The sequence below is a fragment of the Macaca thibetana genome, chromosome 7 (genome assembly GCF_024542745.1).
Source record: "Macaca thibetana thibetana isolate TM-01 chromosome 7, ASM2454274v1, whole genome shotgun sequence".
Taxonomy (NCBI): Eukaryota; Metazoa; Chordata; class Mammalia; order Primates; family Cercopithecidae; genus Macaca; species Macaca thibetana.
The window spans coordinates 57,296,319-57,322,090 of NC_065584.1; the positions used below are offsets into that span (position 1 = coordinate 57,296,319).

General features: G+C 40.8%; 2 protein-coding genes across 9 annotated transcripts in view; one reads left to right on the plus strand and one right to left on the minus strand.

Annotated features, from left to right (window-relative positions):
- Positions 1-8,650, plus strand: part of CDKL1 (cyclin dependent kinase like 1) — a 66,410-nt gene extending 57,760 nt beyond the window's left edge. For all 3 annotated transcript variants that reach the window (XM_050796930.1, XM_050796931.1, XM_050796929.1), the window contains 3 exons: positions 3,771-3,827; positions 5,942-6,112; positions 8,186-8,650. In XM_050796930.1, the coding sequence (XP_050652887.1) occupies positions 3,771-3,827; positions 5,942-6,112; positions 8,186-8,293 (336 nt within the window). In that variant the 3' untranslated portion in view covers positions 8,294-8,650. The remainder of the gene's footprint in view (positions 1-3,770; positions 3,828-5,941; positions 6,113-8,185) is intronic.
- On the minus strand, positions 1,252-25,756 carry DMAC2L (distal membrane arm assembly component 2 like). 6 transcript variants are annotated; one of them, XM_050796942.1, is made up of 5 exons: positions 25,090-25,495; positions 16,679-16,790; positions 15,225-15,433; positions 13,810-13,981; positions 1,252-2,123 (listed from the first exon to the last, which is right to left on the minus strand). In XM_050796942.1, exons 1-5 carry the CDS (start codon positions 25,127-25,129, stop codon positions 2,006-2,008), a joined length of 651 nt encoding a protein of 216 aa, XP_050652899.1. In that variant the 5' UTR covers positions 25,130-25,495; the 3' UTR covers positions 1,252-2,005. The 6 variants fall into 6 exon arrangements, with proteins under 6 accessions (XP_050652899.1, XP_050652903.1, XP_050652901.1 ...); XM_050796946.1 differs by lacking the exons at positions 1,252-2,123; positions 25,090-25,495 and adding exons at positions 6,096-6,216; positions 25,645-25,715; XM_050796944.1 differs by lacking the exons at positions 1,252-2,123; positions 25,090-25,495 and adding exons at positions 6,096-6,216; positions 23,573-24,470.
- Between the last annotated feature and the right edge of the window lie 16 nt (positions 25,757-25,772).

Here is a 25,772-nt window from a genome sequence, read left to right on the forward strand (position 1 = left end):
CGGGCATGGTGGTACATGCCTGTAATCCCAGCTACTCAGGAGGCTGAGGCAGAACTGCTTGAGCCCAGGAGATGGAGGTTGCAGTGAGCCGATACCACACCACTGTACTCCATCCTGGGTGACACAGCAAGACTCTGTCCAAAAAAAAAAAAAAAAAAAAAAAAAAAAACCAACAACTTCCTTAGCCAGTCTTACTCTGGTGCTTGCCCTCTATGGCCAACCCAAATGGGGGAAGTCCATTTTTTAAGAATAGAAAAATTTGAAATGTGTATATCCCTAATCCACTTCCAAAAATTTATTCCTGTGAAACCATTATCCAAGAGCATAAAGATGTGGCATTATTTAATAGAAATTATTTCCTTCGGTATGCTATCAGTAGGGGATTAAGTATGGTACATCCTTACAATAGAAATACCTCATCAGGCCAGGTGTGCTCATGCCTGTAGTCCCAGAATTTTGGGAGCCTGAGGCAGGTGGATCAGGGGCTCAAGACCAGCATGGGCAACACAGCAAAACTGTCTCTACTAAAAATACAAAAAGTTGGCCCAGCATGGTGGCATGCACCTGTAGTCTCAGTTACTCAGGAGGCTGAGGTGAGAGGATCACCTGAGCTCAGGAAGTTGAGGCTGCAGTGACCTGAGATTGCTCCACTCTAGCCTGGGTGACAGGAGTAAGACCCTGTCTCCAGAAAAAAAAAAAAGAAAAAAAGAAAAAAGAAAAAAGAAAAAAAAAATAAAAAATACCATATAGAGTCAGGTGCGGTGTCCCACACCTATAGTTCTAGCAACCCAGGAGACAACTGAGGTGAAAGATGCTTGAGTGCAGGAGGTCAAGACCAGCCTGGACAACATAGCAAGACCCTGTCTCTACAAAATATTTTAAAAACTAACTGGGGTTGGTGGCACATGCCTATAGCTCCAGCTACTTGGGAGGCTGAGGCAGGAGAATCACTTGAGCCCAGAAGTTTGAGGTTACCGTAAACTATGATCATGCCACTGCACTCCAACCTGGGTGACAGAGCAAAATTCTGTCTGTAAAAGTAAGTAATATCATGCAGTGAAAAAAAAAAAAAAAAAGACGGTTAGAAAACAGTGTAGGCTGGGCATGGTGGCTCATGCCTGTAATCCCAGCACTTTGAGAGGCCAAGACAGGTGGATCGCTTGAGCCCAGGAGTTCGAGACCAGCCTGGGCAACATGATGAAACCCCGTCTCTACTAAAAATACAAAAATTAGCCAGGCACGGTGGCACACATCTGTAGTCCCAGCTACTTGGGAGGCTGAGGTGGGAAGATGGCTTGACCTTGGGAGGTGGAGGTTGCAGTGAGCCGAGATCATGTCACTATACTCCAGCCTGGGCAACAGGGCCAGATTCTGTCTCAAAACAAAAACAAAAACAAAACAAACAAAAAAAACAGTATGTGTAATTTGACCAAGTTTTAATAAATATGTAATATGTACACAATGCATATATATATATTTATTTACATATATAAATACACAATAATATGACATCATCTGGGAAATCACAAGCTCTTTTTTGACATTTGTGAAATAAATGGCTGCAAGGATATATATCAAAATACTAACAGCAGGTATCTCTTTTGGGTGGGATTTTGGGGTAACTTTATGATTTTTTATATTTTTGAATGTCTTCTAACGAGTCTGTATTGCAATCAAAAACATTTCAGAGCATAATTAAGGTTTGTGAAATCTTGAGTTTCCACTGTCTGAGGAAGGTATCTTAAAAATGAAACTAACTCTCCAGTTGCTCACTAAACCCTTCAGTTTCCAGATGTAAATTCTGTCTCTACCACTTGTGTTTTATTTGTTCCCTAACCTCTTGGCTTGTCCCACAGTGAAGGTTTCTGCATCTCCATTGCCTCTTCCTCCTGCAGCACTAGCATTCAAAGTGGGTCTTGCTGGGACGGAGGGGCAGGAATGACACCTGACATATGGGAGGTGACCCATCTGGCTTCCTTGTGGTCTGGACATTCCCAGTTCTGTACTAAATATCCTTAGTGATTTCCTGTTCTCTTGTCTGTTGGTGAAGCCTCAGAAGTAACCCAGGTTTCATAAATGTAGAAAGCTTCCCATGGTTTCCCAGAGATTGTCCTGCAGATTTCCTGTTGACAGAAACACAGGAAGAAGCAGTGCGGGGGCTGCACTGGTTGAACATCTGTGCCCCAGTCCCTCTGCCTGTCAGTAACCCTGACAGAGGGAGGCCTGCCTGCTTCTGGGGCTGGGAAACTAGCTCAGCCGGCAGGATGGGCTCCAGCGTATCACAGGCAACCAGTCAGCCTCATTCAGACATTGTTGCTGGGACAGCAGAGCTCGATGATATAGCAATGGCACGTCAATCCCCAGTGATGCTCAGATTCAACCGACAGAAAGAACAAGAGAATTTAAGCTATGGAGCATGAGTGGGAGTATGGAGGTGCAACAGGGAATACTGTCAAGGGCTAATACAAATCTACTTTAGAATTTTTTTTTCTCCTGTTGAACATAGGGAACTCTAAAACAGAGGCTCTTCTCTCCTACTCTTATCAATGTGTACAATCCAGAATTGGTTATTGGGAGCTGGTTCCTTGTCCAAAATAATACTGTACTGTGAAGGCTGGCCACGGCACCAGGACTGTGTTTGATTAGATGAGCCTGGCCAGTCACTCCAGCCGGCAGCTCACACACTGCCACTTTTATACACACAATGCACTGCAGTCATTTATTTTGCTCAGCTTGGCTGGCTCTTATTTTCTCAGCCTCTCTGCTCAATTAGCCTTTGTCAGCGGTACCTCTCTTTAACTGGCCTGTTTGTCTGCCTGACATTCGGCATTCCTCCCATTTATAGTGTTATTCCTGATTGTCTCCAGCACATGACTGGAGCAAAATAGCCTTACATGGCCAAAAGGAGATTGATGAATGCCCCGCAGGAGACTCTTTAAACAGTAGGCTGATAAGGGAAGCAGCAGGCTCTAGTGGGAGACGACGGTGTTTATACCAGAAAATCAAGAAGCATCTGTTCACCTGGGTAGGGGAAAAACATCTATTTTACAGCTCCCTTTATATAATTAGAGCTGCCTTTTTTTTTTTTTTTTTTTTTTTTTTTTAAAGGCAGGGTCTTGCTCTGTCGCCCATGCTGGAGTGCTGTGGCACATTTATGGCTTACTGCAGCCTCAATCTCCCAAACTCACGCCATCCTCCCACCTCAGCCTCTCAAGTAGCTGGGACTACAGGAGCACACCACCACCCCTGGCTAGTTTGTTGGTACATTTTTTTTTTTATAGAGACAGGGTTTCATGTTGCCCAGGCTGGTCTCAAATTCCTGGGCTCAAGCCATCAGACTTGGCCTCCCTGAGTGGATTATAGGCATGAGCCACTGTACCCAGCCGGCTGCCTTTTTATAAACGCCACTATAAATGCCAAAAATTATTCTCAGGAAAGGCAAGTTATATAAATTGAGGCCAAAAAAAAAAAAAAAAAAAAAAAGGAAAAAGCTGCTCAGAAAGTTTTTTGTTTTTCATTAGTATTTTTATTTATAATTTGCTAAGTGAAGGGAGTGGTTAGGAAGCAAATTTGAAAAAGCATTTTGGAGATGGGGAGAGAAAGCTTGTGAAAAAGGCAAAGGGAGATTGTTTTAGGCAGCAGGTGGAGTGGGCAAAGGGTGGAGGAGGTGAGGAAGGTGCCGGGAAAATGTTTCTATCGAAAGATTTAATTTGAGGTAACCTTAATTTGAATACATGCTGTAAATTAAAAATCTCTTTTCTTTTCAACAGGAACCACTTGAATTGAAATTCTCAAACATCTCTTATCCTGCTCTGGGGCTCCTAAAGGTAAAATCGTGGCTTCCAACAGACCAGGAAGCACACAGCAGTTGTCATCAACTGGGGAATCTGAATTATTTATGTCAATCCATGCAATGAAAAGTGTTCCTTTTAGAATTCTCCTGGCTGTCCGGTGGCTCACACCTGTAATCCTAGCACTTTGGGAGGCTGAGGCAGGCGGATCACTTGAGGTCAGGAGTTCAAAACCAGCCTGGTCAACATGGTGAAACCCCGTCTCTACCAAAAATAAAAAAAAATTAGTTGGGCATGGTGGCACTCGCCTGTAATGTCAGCTACTCGGGAGGCTGAGGCAGGAGAATCGCTTGAGCCCGGGGAAGCAGAGGTTGCAGTGAGTCGAGACTGCACAACTGCACTCCAGCCTGGGCAACAGAGCAAGACTCTGTCTCAAAAAAAAAAAAAAACAAAAAAATTATCCTTGGAAAAGTATATTTTCAACTTTTAAAATGGATCACATTCTATTAAGTGAAAACATTTGCAAGTATTTTTCACTTTAAACCTAACATTATATTTGAAGTCTAAATTTACACAAAACAGAAATTTCAGAGGGGTGGTGATAGTTTTACAAAGGGAACCTTTTCTTCAGAAAATGCTTAGCTGTAGGATCCTTTTAAATAGCTAACTCCCTGGTACATTTGAAGTACATTTAAAAACTTGATTTATATATATATTTTTAGAAATATAGCTTTTATGTAAAATGAGTTATGGTATCAACTGTTTGCAAGTTACAGTCAATGTCCCACATGGTTTAAAAATTATTTATTTACTAATGTATTAAATAATGAGTTAATATAAATGATAACTGTTACCTGAAAGGGTCCCAATCCAGACCCCAAGAGAGGGTTCTTGGACCTCGCACAAGAAAGAATTCAGGGCGTGTCCACACAGCAAAGTGGAAGCAAATTTATTAACAAAGTAAAGGAATAAAAGAATGGCTACTCTATAGGCAGAGCAGTGCTATGTCCTGCTCAACTGAGTATACTTAGTTATTTCTTGATTATATGCTAAACAAGAGGTGGATTATTCATGAGTTTTCCAGGAGAGGGGCAGGGATTTTCTGGAACTGAGGGTTCCTCCCCTTTTTAGACTATTTAGGGTAACTTCTGGGCATTGCTATGGTATTGTCTGGTGACTGTCAATGGTGCTGGTGAAAGTGTCTTTTAGCATGCTAACACATTATAATTAGTGTATAATGAGCAGTGAGGACAACCAGACATCACTTTCATCGCCATCTTGGTTTTGGCCAGCTTCTTTACTGCATCCTGTTTTATCATCAGGGTCATTGTGACCTGTATTTTGTGCCGACCTGCTATCTCATCCTGTAAGAATGCCAAACCTCCTGGGAATGCAGCCCAGTAGGTCTCAGCCTTATTTTATCCAGCCCCTATTCAAGATGGAGTTGCTCTGGTTTCAACACCTCTGACATAACCAACAAAAATTGAGTCAATTCTTTGGAGTATGTAGTTGTGAAATTTAATCTATCCAAGAATGAGCTCCATGGCCTACTCAGTGGCAACAAAAATAGTTAACAATGATGTAATATAAAGGCATGTACATTATGCTTCTCCTTATATACATGCTCATATACACTTATAATGGATAAACTATTTCTGGAGGGATACACCAAAAAAAAAAAAAAAAAAAGAGTAGCTGATTTTAGAAGGGTGAATGGAACACCTAGAGTGGTGGAGACTTTGCTGTATGAATTGTATTTGTTATCATGTGTAAATATCATTTTTAACATAAAAACACTAGTTTTTACAAAGTACATGCAGGGGACCAAACTAGCTAAATGGATTACCCCATTTGGCCACTGAGGTAAACTCTAAATCTTACTCTCCCAGGGCAGAGTATCAATTGCCTCAAGAACAGAATAAGGTGGAGAAAATGATTTTTCATTACTACTTCTAGAAATGGTTTATTTAATATGTGAGTGCCCATTTAGGAATGACTGGAAGGAACTAAAATCATGACTGGTGTGTTTTTCTGGCTTTCCCCCCTTATTGTTGCAACTGAAGAGTTTCATCTTTCAAAGAAGAAAAAAAATGACATTAGTAAGTTAATACAATTTTAAAGAAGTAAGAAGGAATTTTCTGTTCTTTTAGGGCTGTCTCCACATGGACCCTACTGAGAGACTGACATGTGAACAGCTGTTGCATCACCCATATTTTGAAAACATCAGAGAAATAGAGGATGTGGCAAAAGAACATGACAAACCAACAAGAAAGACCCTAAGAAAGAGCCGAAAGCACCACTGCTTTACAGAAACATCCAAGGTTGTAATTTCAAATGATCTCCTACCTGCCACCCGGTGGTATGACTCCAGCTAGACTTGAGGATGGCAGTTGTGGCTTTCAGCTCTAGCATCCTCATTCCAGCACTAGGAGACAGGTCACAGGGTCTATCAGCCAGGGCCCCAGGGATATCTGTCTCCTGAAGTCCCCTCTCCCTGAATCCTAAAGGTGCTCTTGTCCTGCTGTCACATAGGGACCAGGGTTTCCGGCCTGCATGAGCACAGGTCTCAACAAGATACATGAGTATGAGTCCAGCTGAACACACTTCTTGTGCTTTGGAAAATGAAATCAGATTTTCCCAGGCAGTTCTGTGTCATCATGTACACCTTCAGTATTAACTAACACTCCAGGTTTGTCCAAAAAAGGAGCGTTTTCCTCCCTGATCCTTTGTCATAGTTGGCTAGGGCAAATACAGTGATGAATGCTTTTGGTGATATCAGCTGAAAACATTTAACCAGAGACCAGCATCCAAACTGCACACTGGGAGTCTGTGAAGAATCCTGATTGGTATAAAATAGCCTCATATTAAGCATCTTGTGATAAGCCAAAAGCTGTAATAATTTAGAATGAACTGTTGTTGGAACCACAACTGATCCTGGGTAACCTCTGGATCTACCTAGGTACTCCTTAAGCTATACATTATCTTGCCTTTGTCTTTCCCTTTGCAGCTTCCACTGCCCAGCATGCTGAATGGTACCAGGGTGTTGTGTGTGAGGCTGGGAGGAGGGAAAAGGGTGAAGAGTCCATGAGGAATAAGTACAACATGAACTCCAGGGCCCTAATGTAGATCACAGTTACAAAATTAATAATGTTTTAATTTTATTCTCCATCATGTATGATCCAGGTGGCAAAACAGGCCAGAAACAGACTCCTCCACCCCCACCCCCGAATTATTCCTTATCTCAGCATTACTTTGTATTCAAGAGCAAAAGGTTTTGATGGAAATATTTCTACTTGAAAAAATAGGGAAACTCCACTATTTAGTGTATTGCTTTTTTTTTTTGAGACCGAGTCTCACTCTGTCGCCCAGGCTAGAGCGCAGTGGTGTGATCTTGGCTCACCGCAACCTCTGCCTCCCGGGTTCAAGCGTTTCTCCTGCGTCAGCCTCCCCAGTATCTGGGATTACAGGCACGCGCCAGTATGCCCAACTAATTTCTATATTTTTAGTAGAGACGGGGTTTTGCCATGTTGGCAGGCTGGTCTCGACTCCTGACCTCAGGTGATCCATCCGCCTTGGCCTTCCAAAGTGCTGGGATTACAGGCATGAGCCACCACACCTGGCCTGGTGTACTGCTTTTAAATCCTGAAAGAATCAACTGATTTAAAAGTACTAAAAAGTCCTTTTCTGAGGAGAATGCCTGAAAAAATTTTTTCTAAAAAGTAAAAGTACTAAAAAGTTCCTTTTTAGGGATACCTAAGGACATATAGTGCAATACAAAAAAATACAGGTGTGTTCTGACTTTCATTTGACATTGACAATAAATTCAAACATTTTCAGGAAGCAGTTTTGTCTTTTTTCTTTAGAGATGGGGGTCTTGTTATGTTGCTCAGGCTGGTCTCCTGGGCTCAAGGGATCCTCCCACCTCAGCCTCCCTCGTAGCTGGAACTACAAGTGTGCACTGTGCCATGCTTGATTTGCCTTTTTAACTAAGGAAAGAGAGTAAGTAGGCAAATTGCCTAGGTGCTCTGGTTATCAGTTTTCTCTGCCATAAGACAAGGCATTGGCTTAAATGATCCCTAAGATCTCAGCAAGCTCTCAACTCCTGTAAATCTGTTTTTTCCCCAATAATGTTAACATGTAGATTCTCCCCTTTTCATATTCTTTAAATCTTCTTTAATGTGCACGTTTTCCTTTTTAATATAAAATAAACATTTAAAAGGAAAAGCAAAGACCAAATTGAAACATTTAATCCTCTCTCAAGTCCTGGATTCTGTGCCAAAAAAGTGTTTCTATACTAAAAAGCTTAATTACCTCTTTTGTGATATATTCTAAATAATGAAAACAAAAAATGCATGGCACAGTTTTGAACCTAATTCTGTGTTTTGCATTTTCAGTTGCAATACCTACCCCAGCTAACTGGCAGCAGCATCCTTCCAGCTTTGGACAATAAGAAGTACTACTGTAATACCAAGAAACTTAACTACCGTTTTCCAGACATTTAAAGGAGCTAGGAGACATGATTTTTTAAAAAGGAATCAATAGATACTTTGAAGAAAATAAAACTTATACAGTTGATCAAAAACAATTACAATGTTGAAAACACACCAGGAGAAAACATAAGCAAGAAACTGGGAGGCCAATTGGCAAGATATGAAGGGAAATTCCAGATCCAGTCTTCCATGCTTGATGATGGTGTCCAGAAAAGAAAGAAAAAACCTGTTTGGAGTTGCACTTGTATTTCAGTTCATGTAAGCAGCCGAGCTTATGGACTGAATATGAACTGTCCCATACCTCTGGCAAAATTAGATGATACCAAAAAGATTTATGCTTCAGTTGTACCACATGCCACACAAGAAAAATGGACTACAAAATGCCCATATGTATTTCCTTGGATCTGTTGCCTTGAGTCCTATCTCCTGCCTCTCAGATTGTTTCAGCATCATATTTAAGGAAAGTTCTACTTCTTGAAATCAAAATGTTTAAAATCCCATTTCCTGCTTGCTCTATTTCTTGATTTTTATATTTTAAAACATTTTGAGGGTAACAGGTTCAAAATATTTAAAAGCATACGAATTATCACAAAGACTTGGTAATTTATATATTTAATTATATGTTTATACATTTCATCCTTACTTTATCAGTAAAGGATGCACCTTAGTCACTTTTGCAGGCAAGATGAATTTACTGTAATCTGTCTACATTTATTCACCCAATTCCCCTTGCAAACCATGGCATGAAGCCTGGCAGCTGATTAAGGCAGTCAAAGGGTAGAGCAAGATCTACAGGCTTTGCAGGAACTGAACCTGTCAGCCTGAAAATAATTAGTACATCATTCTCTCTGGCACAGCCTTTGACCTGGTACATCTATAGGCAAACCTGTAAGTGATCTGGGTTTCAGAAGAAATTGCTTGTGAGCTTTTCCTTGAGCCATGAAAGACATTATGTTGTAAACTGATGTTTTCCCTGAAACATCTTTTTGCACTGTTTGTATGTTTTGTATGTTTATGTATGTATATGTATATGTGTGTGTGTGTGTGTGTGTATATGCTATTCTAACAACTAATGTATTACACTAAGTAGTCCAAAGTATTATTGAGGACTCATAGCCTTGCACAGTGAGACTTAAAATGATGACATATATATATGTCGATCCTCCCACCTCAGCCTCCCAAGTAGCTGGGACTACAGGCATGTGCCACTATACCTGGCTAATTTTTTTTGTATTTTTTGGTAGAGGCAGGGTTTTGCCATGTTCCCCAGGCTGGTCTTGAACTCCTGGGCTCACATGATCTGAGCGCCTCGGCCTTCCAAAGTGCTGGCATTACAGGCATGAGCCACTGCGCCTGGCCAAAATGACATAATTAGCTTTGATTTGGTCTACTGCTCTTCATCAAAAAGCTTTTTCATCCTTGTTCCCCCGACACAAGGGCAATATGAAGCCTGACGTCTGTTTCTTACAGCTCAACACCATTTCTGGTTGATGTGCTGCCACTATTCCTAGCACTTCTCAGCCATGGTCTTCGAAGTTGAATTTCACTCTATTTTCAAAACAATTCTGTACTCTCATTTTCTTCCCGTTAATTTTCTTCACGATGACATCTGACCCCATTTACTTAAGTAATCCACTGAGGTCTGGTGTGTGTTCAATAATTTTGACTCTAGGCAGTTTAATGATATCCTAAGGCTTCCTAATGTATGTCATTTCTTGCCTAGACCTGATATGGGTTAAATGCTAGTCCCTGAATTATTCAATTCCTGTTAGACAGCCTTGATTCAAATGACAAAGAAGAACATCCAGCTTCCATGAATAGTTAAAATTTCTTTTTTCCTTAACCCAAGAAAATGCACTTGACGGAGGCAGATTACTATAACTGCCTAATAATTCAGCAAATAGTTTTACCAAAAACCATTCAGAATAGAAAAGTAGTTCTCGACTAAATCGTGGTGAATCAGTTGTCTCACCATACAGTAATGAAACAAACCTGAGAAAAAAGGCTTATTTTTCTCTAATGAGTTCCATTACATTTATGCTTATGTTCAATTTAACCATATTTATAATCCTTTTATTCAGCATGAAATCTCCACTGTATCACATGACACTCTTCCACATCCTTTTATTTACTATTTTCTGATTTTTAAAATGACAGCGGCAATTACCATTTATACTATGTGCTATTTGTATAAGCTGGTTTTTAAACACAACGAAAATTCATTTTTCTACCTGAAAACTGTATCATAGAAAGTGTTTATTTGAAAATTATTTTCAAGTTTATATTCAACAGCTCAATAATGTTCAAACCAGGCTGGGCACGGTGGCTCACGCTTATAATCCCAGCACTTTGAGAAGCTGAGGCGGGTGGATCCTGAGGTTAGGAGTTCAAGACCAGTCTGGCCAAGATGGTGAAACCCTGTCTCTACTAAAAATACAAAAATTAGCTGGTGTGGTGGCGGGTGCCTGTAATCCCAGCTACCTGGGAGGCTAAGGCAGATAATTGCTTGAACCTGGGAGGCAGAGGTTGCAGTGAGCCGAGATCACACTACTGCACTCCAGCCTGGGCAATAGAGTGAGAGTCTGTCTCAAAAAAAAAAAGTTCAAATCAAACACACAGAAATCTATAAACAAACTGGCATATAACAGTAATAGAATCAGGGCCATTTCACACAGGTAACAATAAAGACCTGTTTTATCTATTTTTGACTTTTTTTTTTTTTTTTGAAATAGGGTTTTAATCTGTTGCCCAGGCTGGAGTGCTGGAGTGCAGTGGTGCCAACATGGCTCACTGCAGCCTTCACTTCCCAGGCTCAAATGATCCTCCTACCTCAGACTCCTGAGTAGTTGAGACTACAGGAATGTGCCACTATACCCGGCTATTTATTTTTTAATTTTTTGGTAGAGACAGGGTTTTGCCACGTTGCCCAGGCTCGTCCTGAACTCCTGGACTCAAATGATCTGCCTGTCTTGGCCTTCAAAAGTGCTGGGATTACAGGCCAGCCCTTTTTTTTTTTTTTTTTTTAAGAGACAGGGTCTCTGTCTTTCACCCAGGCTACCACGCTGGTGTTCAGTGGCCGTGATCATAGCTTACTGCAGCCTCAAACTCCTGAGCTCAAGCGATCCTACCACCTCAGCCTCCCAAAGCACTGGGATTACAGGCATGAGCCACGGCACCCAGCCTAAAGCAGTTTTAAGTTTTAAGAGAAACCTAAGCATAGCCTACTGGTTTTTATTATTGTTTCCTTTATTATATTGCAATCTGCAAAACTATTTGTATTCAGCCAAGTATCTGTCCAGTTTTAATAAAATAGTAGCCTAAGCTTACAAAATAGACAAATTAAGCAGCAACTGTTGATTCTGAGAAAGTCTGTATGCTATCAAGAACACAAGAATGCAGGATCATGGGAAATGCATGCAAATCCTGGGAAGCAATATGAAATGCATGCTTCAACCACCATTGACCACTATGCATAATTGATGCCATCAATGAATCTGTAATTTAGCTTCTAATTTTTCGTAATTGTGCATTTATGGTAGTATGCTTCACTAACTTTAAAGTTAAATTTAATGTAAATTACTAATAAAAACATCTGTTGTACAAATAACTTTAAAGGATTCTAAATAAATATCTACATCAAGAGATATCTATAGATTTACATATTAAATGAATGTATTAAAATGTTACCTAGTTTGCATTTTTCTTTTTCTTTTTTTTTTTTTTTGAGACAGAGTCTCGCTCTGTCGCCCAGGATGGAGTGCAGTGGCGCAATTGCGGGTCACTGCAACCTCCACCTGCCAAGTCAAGTAATTATCCTGCCTCAGCCTCCAGAGTAGCTGGGATTACAGGCGTGGACCACCACACCCAGCTAATTTTGTATTTTTAGTAAAGACAGGGTTTCACCATGTTGGCCATGGTTGGTCTCGAACTCCAGACCTCAGGTGATCTGCCCACTTTGGCCTCTCAAAGTGCTGGGATTATGGGCATGAGCCACCGCGCCCGGCTGCACTTTTCTTAAAATGAATTAATGTACATAAATTCTCACTTCCAACTTAGTAACATTAGTGAGTCACATCTGAATATTCATTTTCTAAATATGATGCACTCTCCACTTGTAAATGTCATGATATGGCATCCTTATAATTCTACTGATGACTATATAATATTAGTTGATGTTTAGAATCAACAGTTTCAAATGATCCTTTATACTGAAATAAGACACATTATTTTACTTCAATTGTAATTTTAGTTCCAGAGAGGGCAGTGCTGTCTCAAAGACTTGGATAAGATTTTCTTTTTCTCTTACTCCGGGAAGATCACTTAACAACAAATATTTGAGGTTTCTGCAAATAAAGAAAAAAGTCACTTCAATTTAGCCAAGAGCATTAAAAATAAACTCAATTTACTGGCTTAAAGAAAGAAAATTACATAGAAAATTAATCTATATCACCCTATGCTTTCAAAATGACTTTTAGAGCAGTAGCCTTAGAGATGAAATTCATGCCAGGAAGTAACACAGACCTTAGGTTATGTCAATATTTCTAGCTGAATCATTCTAAATAAAATATATATTTATAATGATGTAGATATCCTTTGCATGTGAAACATGAAATGTGAATCTCAACCCCAAAAGGGCAAAAACTGGGAAAATTCTTAAAGATACTCGAGTTTCTACTAAAAGATGAAGCTCTGAAGCCTCAAGTAATGTAAGAGATGGACAATCTACTACTTGTGGTCCTAATGTTTAAAATTTCTCAAACTTCCTGTGATACTGAGGTTACTGGTAGATCCATTTTATATTAAAGCAGAACTACACTAATTAGATTTATAATTTGAATGTTGGGATCTCTAACACAGAGATTTGATTAAACAAACTTCTATTCTTTTTTCATCACGCTGATAAGACTCAGAACCTTACAATTTTAGAGTTAAACATTCCTTGCTAGTATTATCTGTTTTTGCATTTGGAATTAGGTGAGTTGTTCCAGGCCATGGCATGGGTCTGGTTGGTGGCACAAGAGGATGTAGAAAAGCTTTCCTAACCAGTGAATGTGTGCTTTTGATGATTATTATAGTGTCAGGCAGTGTTCTAGGCTCTAAACACAGAAAGGTGAATACTTCAAGGTTTTTTCCCCTCAACCAACATAATTACAGGGTAAAATGCTAATAGGTATATACCAAATGTCCTGAAAATATCAAAAACATAGGGGAAATTGCTTTAAAAAAAAAAAAGGAGAGAAAGCATAATCGTTGAAGCTTACTGAGGGCTTACTGTGACAGGCATCATGCTAGGTGCTTAATGTAGATTTAATTTTTAAAAACATATCCTATAAAAAATTCAATAAAATATTAATGTATTAAGATTGATCATTTTAGCTCTTTTAAAGTATTACAGATGGAAGTGAAGTCATTTTTTAAAATTATCTTTTTCAGAACTAAAAATAGACACCAGCCCTCACAGTCAGTTAAATTCTACCTATTCACCTTAACAGCATTATCAAGTTTCCACTTTGGCTTTGATCATCTACCTTAAATGACGCAAAGCAAAGATGCCTTTGTCTGTGATATTCCCACAGGATATTATTTCCATTTCCAATATGCTTTTTTGTAAATTTTCAAGTTGACCAAGTCTCAGCAAACAGTCATCCTCGATATAATGACACTTGCACAGCCTTATTTTTTCAACATGCTGTAGGCCCACTGGGGAGAAAAAGTACAGATTAAGAATCTGCTTTACCACTAAGATAACAAACTGTCCTGGTTTGCCCAGGACTGACTTGGTTTTAGGATTGAAAGTCCTGTGTCCTGGGAAACCTCTGAATCCCATGAAAACTGGAATGATTGCTCACCCTATTAGCCATATAAGGAATTCACTACAGAGCTTGTGCTGATGGACGGGGCCATTCTACAGTCAGATGCCCACACACTGGAGGAAAGAAATGCCCACATAGGGCCAGGCCCGGTGGCTCATACCTGTAATCCCAGCACTTTGGGAGTCTGAGGCGGGTGAATCACCTGAGGTCACGAATTCAAGACCAGCCTGGCCAACATGGCAAAACCCCGTCTCTACTAAAAATAGAAAAATCGGCCTGGCGTGGTAGTGCACACCTGTAGTCCCAGCTACTTGGGAGGCTGAGGCAGGAAAATCACCTGAACCCAGGAGGTAGAGGTTGCAGTGAGCCAAGATCGCGCCACTGCACTCTAGCCTTGGCGACTAGCCTTGGTGACAGAGTGAGACTCTGTCTCAAAAAAAAAAAAAAAAAAGGAGGCCAGGTGCAGTGGCTCACACCTGTAGTCCCAGTACTTTGGGAGGCCAAGGCGGGCGGATCACGAGGTCAAGAGATGGAAACCATCCTGGCTAACATGGTGAAACCCCATTCTCTTCTAAAAATACAAAAACAAAATTAGCCGGGCATGGTGGCGGGCGCCTGTAGTCCCAGCTACTCAGGAGGCTGAGGTGGGAGAATGGCATGAACCTGGGAGGCGGAGCTTGCAGTGAGCCAAGATTGTGCCACTGCACTCCAGCCTGGCTGACAGAGCAAGACTCTATCTCAAAAAAAAAAAAAAAAAAAAGAAAGAAAGAAAAAAAATGCCCACGTAGGCAGAAGCTGTGTGGATATAATTATTCCTGCATTACTGAGGGCTTCTCAATGACAGAAGTTTGACAAAGATAGTTTGATAAACAAGGCCCTGAATTTTAAGTCAATAAACCAAAGACTAGAGACATATAGAAACAAGCTTAGTGAGAGGAGGAAGGAGAGGAAGGTGTCTGTAACCTCAATTTAATTTGAAAATAAATATCAAACCCAGGAAGAAATAAACTTGACTATACTGAAATGGGCAAAAAGGACATACCTATGACTATAATTGTGAGTCAACTGCAACAAAATGGTCACTGCAAAATCATCTGCATTTCCTATTAGCAAAATGACAGGGTAGTTACCCATGTGATCAAATCCAATGCTCATGATACAAGAGTTGGTGGCGTCAATCGCCTGAATCTTGTATTTGTCCAGAGGGCCTGTTGGAAGGTGGTTGTAATCCGTCTGCCACCTCTCCTGGCCATGGTAGCGCACCATGGCCCCACAGCGCAGCAACCACTCGGATGCCGCCCTGTCAGGGCCAACATCCCTGATGCGATCATAATCCACCCTGTTGGCAAGTGAAAAAAAACAGTTTGCTTTTACAATAATAACTAGCTTGTTAACTATATTAACTGACATAAATAATACAGAACGCAACAAATTTTCATTTCAAGTGACTGAGGAGGAAGATAAATGTATTAGTGAGATCCATGCAAAAACCAAAAACAAAAACAAAAAAAAAACCTGTAGTCTATCTGCTTTTTTAGTTTAGTTTTTGTTTCCAAGTGAACACTGTCGATGCGTATTATTTTTATATGAATTTATCAGACACAACTTTTCATTGATTCACATATAGTAGAGTGCTTGATACCAGAGATATTTAGTAACTATTCTACGAATGACTATACTTGGTTAAAATTTGTATTAATAACAAAAGATTAAAGAGAAAATAATTCTGAATCTGTATTCAAATTAATCTCATTAAGTGATATTTATTAACTTCTACATATGCTTTTTTCACAAGCTAGGGATCATAATGCTGTATTAAGTAATCAGAAGGAGGTTAGTTTCATCAGCTTCAAAATGCTATTTTTTTCTCTTTTTTTTTTAGATGGACTCTCATACTCTCACCCAGGTTGGAGTGCAGTGGCGCACTCTCGGCTCACTGCAAGCTCCACCTCCCGGGTTCACGTCACTCTCCTGCCTCAGGCTCCCGAGTAGCTGGGACTACAGGTGCCCACCACCACACCCGGCTAATTTTTTGTATCTTTAGTGGATACAGGGTTTCACGGTGTTAGCCAGGATGGTCTCGATCTCCTGACCTCGTGATCCGCCTGCCTCGGCCTCCCAAAGTGCTGGGATTACAGGCGTGAGCCACCGTGCCTTGCTCAAAATGTTATTTCTAAGTGTGCCACCCACTAATTTTGTGAAAACCTGAGTTACTTTGATAGAATTCAAAAGGTTAACTACATTCCTTTAAAAAGCCATAAAAATAAAATATTTTAAAATTATGTTTTTCTGATTATAAAATAAATGTTTATTTTAGAAAACTTGAAATGTATCAAAAGGACAGATAAGTAAGAAAAATCACTGAAATCCTGCAACCCAAACAGCCACAGTTAATATTTCGTAATCCATTTTTCTGGTGTTTTTTCCATGTTTGTGTGGGTTTTGTTTGTAAACAAAATTAGGATCACACTGCACAAATTGTTAAAATAATATTTGAAATACGAGAAATAGCCAAACGAGCTACTGGGAACTTATTTTGCCATAACCATCTCCACATTTCTTCACTTTATTTAGAGTCACTTACTTATTAAACACTGCATTCAACCAGCCCCAGAAGTATCTGGAATCACATGACCATGGGAGTTTCTTTATGCCACACAACTGCTGGGAAACTTTTCCAAACAGCATCATTTGATCTAGACACACAAAATAGTACTTACATTAGATCATCATCAGAGTCCCATACATATAGCAACTTACTTCACAACCTCAGAGTCAATGCTCTTGTACTGATAAAGCTGATGACTCACTTGCCACTCAACAATTATTGTGCAAGTCACTCCTGTTTCTTGTTCTTGGGGTTTTTTTATTTGTTTGCTGCAAAAAAAATGAGGGGTTGGACTGGATGGTGTCTAAGGTTCCTTCCGGCTTGAACATTAAGTTCCACTGTTGAAACCTCAATTGGAGTCTGTTTGTCGTACTGCCATCTAGTGTCCATTCAGGCGCTGTAGCTATGAATTTGCTGAAGCTGGCTCTACTCCCCATCTATATTTCCAGTATCAAAATGACACACTAAAATCACCGAAAGAGCAACGTGTCGAGGTTGAGATGCTTGCATCCAGGAAAGGAGACATGAAAATAGATCTACCTATGACAAGGCTGCAAGTGCTGTCACCAGAGCAGTGTAAACAAAAAAACTAAGGGCAGCTGGGAAAGACTGGGCAAATAACTTCACCTCTCTGACCTCTGGTTTTCTCATTTGTAAAATGAGATGATTTGCTTAGATAATTTCCAGCTGTGAAAATCTATAACCATAATTTGAGAACGTGATTCCTGGAGTAGGTTTCGATTTGATTTACCTTAATTCAAGTTTCCTTAGTAGTGTGCTAGGTGTGTGCAGGGGACTGGGTGCGGCGGGGAGTGGGGGGATGGGGAGACAAAGATAAATGAAACATGGTGTTTGCTTTGAGCATCTGACAGTGTAATGCAGGATGGAGTGGGCTAAGACATGTTACCAAGTAGTTAAGAGTGACAGAACTTGATAAATGCCTGAAAATAGTTAAAATAAGGAAAGAAAGGATTTCAACAAACAAAGGTGCCAGGAAAAATTATGCCAGATTAGCTGAAGCAGGAACATTTAAGGCATGTTATTTTCAGTTTCACTAGCACATGTGAGTCATGAGAAGAGGCAGGCAACTTGCAGTCAGGTCATGAAGGGTTTTGCATGCTCAGCCAGGGAATTTGGACTGTATTCTGTAGGCAGCGGAGAGTCACCAAGGTTTTTGAACAAAGCACTGGCCTTTGGGAGGCTGAGGCAGGCTGATCACGAGGCCAGGATATCGAGACCATCCTGGCTAACACGGTGAAACCCTGTGTCTACTAAAATCCAAAAAAAAAAAAAAAAAAAAAAAAAAAATTAGCCGGGCACGGTGGCATGCACCTGTAGTCCCAGCTACTCGGAGGTTGAGGCAGGAGAATCGCTTGAACCCGGTAGGTGGAGGTTGCAGTGAGCTGAGACTGCACCACACCGCACTCCAGTTTGGGCAACAGAGCGAGACTCCGTCTCAAAAATAAATAAATAAATAAATAGAACAAAGCATTGGCATTGTTACAGTTGTGCTTCAAGAAATTTACTCAGACAGCAGCATCAAGATGAACGGTCAACAGAATGGGACAGCCAGCCAGCAAGGGCTTCAATCACATGAGGCCATAGGAAAGGGCCTAGTTGGGGAAGGATGGGAATGACATTACAGAGTTGGTTCCGTATGACTTAGTTAAGAGAGATGTAGGGGCACGGGCTGCAGGAGTTGAAAATGACACCAGGTTTTGGCCCTGAGTCACTAGTAGTAGGATGGTGATGCCATTAAAAGAAATCACATCAGGAGGACAGGGTTATAGGTTCAGATTTTTTTCTTCTAGTTTTTCATAATCTACATATTAAGTGTTAGCAGGATTTCTAAGTGCAGATTACGAAAAATCATTGGAATCAGAGGTCACAAAATGTTAGCGCTATAAGGAATTTAGATCACCTGGATGAAATCTCTCATTTAGAGGTGAGGAAACTGAAGCCCTGATGTTAAGTAACTTCCTGACACCCTAAATCCTTTCTTGAACAAGGTGGGGTATTAATAAATGCTGTGTTTAAAGGGACTTGCTCAATGTTTCATGACTAATTGGTGGTAGTGTTGAAACTTGAACCCAGTTCTCTACCAGCCCAGGGTCCTTTCCTCAATCATTACAAGGTGCTAGAATTCAAGAGAAAGAAGAGGGCTAGAAAGATGCCTGAGTGGGAAACACCTTAGAGCTGAGGAAGTGATTGAGGATGCTGAGGCTGTGGAACAGTGAGAGATGTGAACTGAAGACAGAACCAACTACCCTTTTCATCTCTTTTCCACCATAGCCGTCTTCATTACTGCAAACCTCTGCTCCACTACCTCTTGTCATGTTCTCAACCCTTTCCAGCTTTTTGTTAAAGCTCTCTCTGTCTGTGCCCACCTCGAATAACTCTATTAGTTGTCAATCTTATTTACAAATAAGGGCTTTCCCAGTTTCTACTCAGGCTGTTTTCTCTTAAGCCTCCCTCCCCCATCACCATCAATCTGTGGAAATCTCACCCAATTTCAAGACCTTACTCAAATGCCATGTCCATTCATTCATTCATTCATTCACTCACTCAAAAAATGTTTACTGAATGTCTGCTATACTTAGTGCAAAGGCAACAATGGTAAGACAAAACAAACAAAAATAAGAACAAAGGAGAAAGAGACACACAGAAAGACAAGGTTCCTGACCTCATAGAATGTATAATTTAATACAGACAGATGACATAAAGAGATAAATAACACCCAACGTGGTTGGCTAGTAGAGGTGTGAACAAATGCCATGAGAACCTAGAGAAGGGAGTGAGAAGAAGGCTTCACACCAGAGGTGTCTTTTGAAATGGGTCTTGATTAAGAGTTTTCAATTAGTCTAAAAGCAGAAGCAGAATATGCAAAAAAAACAAAAAAAAAATCCAGTTAGAACGAAAACAGAGTATGCAAAGTAAAAGAAAGAGCAAGGATGGCATCTCATTCATTTCAATTTTTCTCAGCATAATGCAAAAGTTTAATAAATATTTGTTTATTAATAGTCTTAAATGGTTGACATGTTTCCATGGAGAAAGGTAAAACCAGTTAAACTGTTATTAAGCAGGTGAATTAGAGTGATCTTTGAAAACTGACTACTTTTGCTTGATTCATTTTGACCCATCTTATAATTTAGCTTAAACGAAAGGCCAAATTTACTTCAGCTGTAATCTCTAAAAACACAAGATACTAGATTTAAAATGTTTTAAACATAAAAATTAAATTTATATTTGGCAATAGAGTTAACAAAAATTGGTAGGTTTTTACATTCTCAACTGCAACTTTGCTAATGATTTTGCAAATTATTCCTACTTGAGTCCAAGCAGTTGCCTTTGGGAACACTTTCTAAAGGGAAAGAGGAGACCTCTAGTGGTAAGTTAGTGAATCTAGCTCTAATAAATTAAAAGTACCCAGTTAAATGCAAATTAGAAAATAACCACTACTAAATTACTGCTGCCATAGATAATCTACCATGATTAAGTGGGTTTCGTACCAGGGATGCGCAAATGGCTTAACATACACAAGTCAATAAACGTTATACGCCACATAAACGCAATTAAAAACAAAAATCACATGATCATCTCAATAGATGCAGAAAAAGCATTTCACAAAATCCAGCATCCCTTTGTGATTAAAATCCTCAGCAAAATTGGCATACAAGGGTATGCCAAAGTAATAAAAGCCATATATGACAAACCCACAGCCAACATAATATGAACAGGGAAAGTTTAAAGCACTCCCTTCAAGAACTGGAACAAGATAAAGATGCCGACTCTCACCAGCCCCCTTTCTTTTTGTTTTTTTGAGATGGTGTTTCACTCTTGTTGCCCAGACTGGAGTGCAATGGCACGACCTCAGCTGACTGCAACCTCTGCCTCCTGGCTTCAAGTGATTGTTGTGCCTCAGCCTTCCAAGTAGCTGGGATTACAGACACCCACCACCACATCCGGCTAATTTTTTGTATTTTTAGTAGAGATGGGGTTTCACCATGTTGGCCAGGCTGGTCTTGAACTCCTGACCTGAGGTGATCCACTCCCCTTGGCCTCCCAAAGTGCTGAGATTACAGGTGTGAGCCACCACACCCAGCCTCATTCTCATCACTTCTATTCAACATAATACTGGAAGTCCTAGACAGAGCAATCAGACAAGAGAAGAAAGAAAAGGCATCTAAATCGGTAAAGAGGAAGTCAAATTGTTGCTGTCTGCTAATGATATGATTGTATACCTAGACAACCCTAAAGACTCCTCCAGAAAGCTCCTAGAACCAATAAATAAATTCAGCAAAGTTTCAGGATACAAAATTAATGTACAAAACTAGTACCTTTCCTATATACCAACAGTGACCAAGCTGAGAATCAAATCAAGAAACTCAACCCCTTTTATAATAGCTGCAAAAATAAATAAATAAATGCTTAGGAATATGCCTAACCAAGGAGGTGAAAGACCTCTAAAAGGAAAACTACAAAACACTGCTGAAAGAAATCACGACACAAACAAATGGAAACACATCCCATGCTCATGGATGGGTAGAGTTAATATTGTGAAAATGATCATACTGCCAAAAGCAATCTACAAATTGCTTCGAGTTCACTGCAGATTCTGGATATTGGTCTTCCCATCAATACAATCCCCATAAAAATACCATCATTCTTCAGAGAACTAGAAAAAATAATCCTAAAATTCATATGGAACCAAAAAACAGCCCACATAGCCAAAGCAAGACTAAGCAAAAAGATAAATCTGGAGGCATGACATTACTTGATTTCAAACTATACCATAAGGCCGTAGTCACCAAAACAGCATGGTACTGGTATAAAAACAGGCACATACACCAATGGAACAGAGAACCCAGAAAGAAAACCAAATACTTATAGCCAACTTACCTTTAACCAAACAAACAAAAACATAAAGTGGGGAAAGGACACCCTATTCAACACATGGTACTGGGATAATTGGCAAGCCACATGTAGGAGAATGAAACTGGATCCTTATCTCTCACCTTATACAAAAATCAACTCAAGATGAATCAAGGACTTAAATCTAAGACATGAAACTATAAAAGTTCTAGAAGATAACATCAGAAAAACCCTTCTTGACATTGGCTTAGGCAAGGGTTTCATGACCAAGAACCCAAAAGCAAATGCAATAAAAACAAAGATAAGTAGTTGGGACTTAATTAAACTAAAGAGCTTTTGCATGGCAAAAGGAACAGTCAGCAGAGTAAACAGACAACTCACAGAGTGGGAGAAAATCTTCACAATCTATACATCTGACAGAAGACTAACATCTAGAATCTACAATGAACTCAAACAAATTAGCAAGAAAAAACCAAACAATCCCATCAAAAAGTGGGCTAAGGACATGAAGACAGGTCTCAAAAGAAGATATATGAATGGCCAACAAACATATGAAAAAATGCTCAACATCACTAATGATCAGGAAAATGCAAATCAAAACCACAATGTGATATCACCTTACGCCTACAAGAATGGCCATAATCAAAAAATTTAAAAAAATAGATGTTAGCGTAGATATGGTGAAAAGGGAACACTTCTACACTGCTGATGGGAACGTAAACTAGTACAACCACTATGGAAAACATTGCGGAGATTCCTTAAATAACTAAAATTAGAACTACCATTTGATCCAGCAATTCCACTACTAGGTGGCTATCCAGAGGAAAGGAAGTCATTATATAAAAAAAGATACTTGCACACACGTTTATAGCAGCACAATCTGCAATTGCAAAAATGTGGAACCAACCCAAACGCCCATCAATCAATGAGCGGATAAAGAAGCTGTGGTATATATATATGATGGAATACTACTTAGCCATAAAAAGGAATGAATTAATGGCATTCACAGCAACCTGAACAGGATTATTCTTTTTTTTTTTTTTTTTTTTTGTGAGACATAGTCTTGCGCTCTATCACGAGGCTGAAGTGCAGTGGCGCCATCTCAGCTCACTGCAACCTCCGCCTCCCAGGTTGAAGTGATTCCCCTGCCTCAGCCTCCCAAGTAGCTGGGATTACAGGCACATGCCACCACGCCTGGTTAATTTTTTGTATTTTAGTAGAGATGGGGTTTCACCATGTTGACCAAGATGGTCTCAATCTCCTGACCTTGTGATCCGCCTGCCTTGGCTGCCCAAAGTGCTGGGATTATAGGCGTGAGCCACCGCACCTGGCCTGGAGTTTACTATTCTAAGTGAAGTAACCCAGGAATGGAAAACCAAACATCGTATGTTCTCACTCAAAAGTGGGAGCTAAGCTGTGAGGACGCAAAGGAATAAGAATGACATAACAGGCTGGGTGCCGTGGCTAATACAGTGAAACTCTGTCTCTACTAAAAATACAAAAAATTAGCTGGGCGTGATGGCGGGTGCCTGTAGTCCCAGCTACTCGGGAGGCTGAGGCAGGAGAATGGCGTGAACCCGGGAGGCAGAGCTTAAAGTGAGCAGAGATCGAGCCACTGCACTCCAGCCTGAGTGACACAGCAAGACTCTGTCTCAAAAAAAAAATAAGCAAATACAAAAGAATGACACAATAAGCTGGATGTGTTGGCTCACACCTGTAATCCCAACACTTTGGGAGGCTGAGGAGGGTGGATCACTAGAGGTCAGGAGTTCGAGACCAGCCTGGCCAACATGGTGAAACCGCATCTCTACTAAAAATATAAAAGTTTGCGGGGCGTGGTGGCATGTGCCTATAGTCCCAGCTACTCAGGAGGCTGAGGCAGAATTGCTTGAGACCAGGAGGCAGAGGCCACAGTGAATTGAGATTGTGCCACTGCACTCCAGCCTGGGCAACAGAGCATGACCCTGTCTCAAAAAATAAAAATAAACATGCACTTACCATATGACCCAGCAATTGTACTCTTGCGCACTTATCCTAGAGAGAAAAAAACAGGTTCACACAAGTCTGTACACTTGTGTTCATAGCTGCTTGATTCACAGCTAAAAACTAGAAACAACTCAAATGTCCTTCAATGAGTGAACAGTTGAATATACCTGTATTAGTCCATTTTCACACTGCTGATAAAGACATACCCGAGACTGAGAAGAAAAAGAGGTTTAATGGACTTACAGTTCCACATGGCTGGGGAGGCCTCACAATCATGGTGGAAGGCAAGGAGGAGCAAGTCACATTTTACATGGATGGCAGCAGGCAAAGAAAGAACTTGTGCAGGGAAACTTTTTAAAATTATCAGATCTTGTGAGGCTCATTCGCTATCTGGAGAACAGCACAGGAAGAACCCACCTCCATAATTCAATCACCTCCCACCCGGTTCCTCCCACAACACATGGGAATTGTGAGTTACAATTCAAGATGACAAGATGAGATTTGGGTGGGGACACAGCCAAACCATATTAATACTGTAGTACATCTACATTATGGAATGCCACTCAGTAATAAAAAGGAACTACTGATACAAGCAACAGTTTGGATGTATCTCAAGGGATTATGCTGAATGAAAGAGTCAATCTCCAAAAGTTACATACTGTATAATTACAATAATTACATTTATGTAACGTTCTTGATATAACAAAATTTTGGAAACAGAGAGTAGATTGGGTGGGGCTACAAAGGGAAGTTGTGGTTATAAAAGGGCAACTGGAGGGACCCTTGTGATGATAGACCTGGGCTGTACCTTGACTGTAGCGGTGGATACAAGAATCCACACACCTGATAACAATATATAACTAAATATACACAGAGAACACATACAAAATGAGGAATCTGAATGAGATCAATGGATTGTGTGAATGTCAATTACCTGGCTGTGATATCGTACTAGTTTTGCAAGATGCTACCACTGGGAATCCACAATTACCTCACAAAGTTGAATAACCATCTCTTTTTTTCATCTGTGATGGAACAAGCAGGCAACATTCTACATTGTTTTAACAAATAAAGCAAACTATGTACCACTGTTCTGATAGTAAAACCCTTTAACCATAATAAATGCCATCACGTAGCAAATGCTTCGCTGTGCTAAACACCTTATCTCGTGTAATCTGCTCAACGGCCCTAAGATTAGGGAGACACTGCTATCATTCCTAGTTCACAGAGGAGGGTCGGACGCAAAGAGGTGAAGTGATTTCCTGGAGCCACCTGACCAAAGACTGGAACCAAGATTCTAAGAGGCACACGAAGTCCTTCTGGTAATAAATTTGTGTCATTCTATTTATGTTCAGCTGTGCTAACCCTAAAAATTAAAAACTGCCATCAAGCATACAGAATGGGCGTTAGTAACACCCGTGTTAGCACGGTGATAGTGAATCACATAATTTTAAGGAGTTAGAAGGTCCTTTAGACATTACGCAGCCCACTGCCCTCATTTTTACAGAATGGGAATCAGGTGAAGTGACCTGTACAGGTGAGTCGCTGCTCAGAGCCCGCACAGCACATTTAAAACTGTATTTCGGTTCAGTACTCGAGAAAAGGGCACAGACTGATAAATGGTGGCAAAGACCGAGCTGTCTGGTTCATCCGGTACCCAACGCCGGGTCCAGTACAGAGCAGGCGCTCGATATTTACAAGACGAATCAATGACTGAATGAATAGCACCGCCAGGAGCCCCATAAAAGAAGTCCAGAAGACTACGGGCTGTCAGTCTTCGCTGTGACAAAGAGCCTCCGTGAGGACCGAAGACTAGGGACGGACAGGGAGCGCCCTTCCAGTGGACGCTCGACTCGGCTAGAGCCGGGACGGAGACGGTGGGTGCCCAGGCCCTCTCCCTCCCGCGGGCCGCGTGCAGGGCCGAGCGGGAGCGGGGGCGGGGCGAGGCGGGGGCGGGGCCGAAGCCGAGCCGGGAGAAAGAAGCCGCTGGGCCCACCCAAACAAGCATTTTCACCGTAATCCCGCCCTCAAAGTTTCTCCCGCGGCCCATATCCGCATGGCGGTGAAGGTCGAAGATGCGCGACCTAAAGGGCCAGGTTTTCGGTCAGCCCAGCGTTGGCGAAGAGCGAGGGCGGAACACAACGACCAGCCTAGTACCGCCCGGTTAGGGGCCTAGCTCCTCTACTCACAGCGTTGGAAGGAGGGAGGCAGC

Bases quoted from the DNA above. Each gene is read 5' to 3' on its own strand.
- DMAC2L (XM_050796942.1), bottom strand. From the start codon at position 25,129: ATGTGCTGTGCGGGCTCTGAGCAGCGACTCACCTGTACAG. The intron at 16,791-25,089 runs GTCACTTCACCT...TTGTGTGTCTAG, and splicing joins GCAGCGACTCACCTGTACAG to ATCAAATGATGCTGTTTGGA. The intron at 2,124-13,809 runs GTAGATGATCAA...TTCTGTCAACAG, and splicing joins TTTGCTTTGCGTCATTTAAG to GAAATCTGCAGGACAATCTC.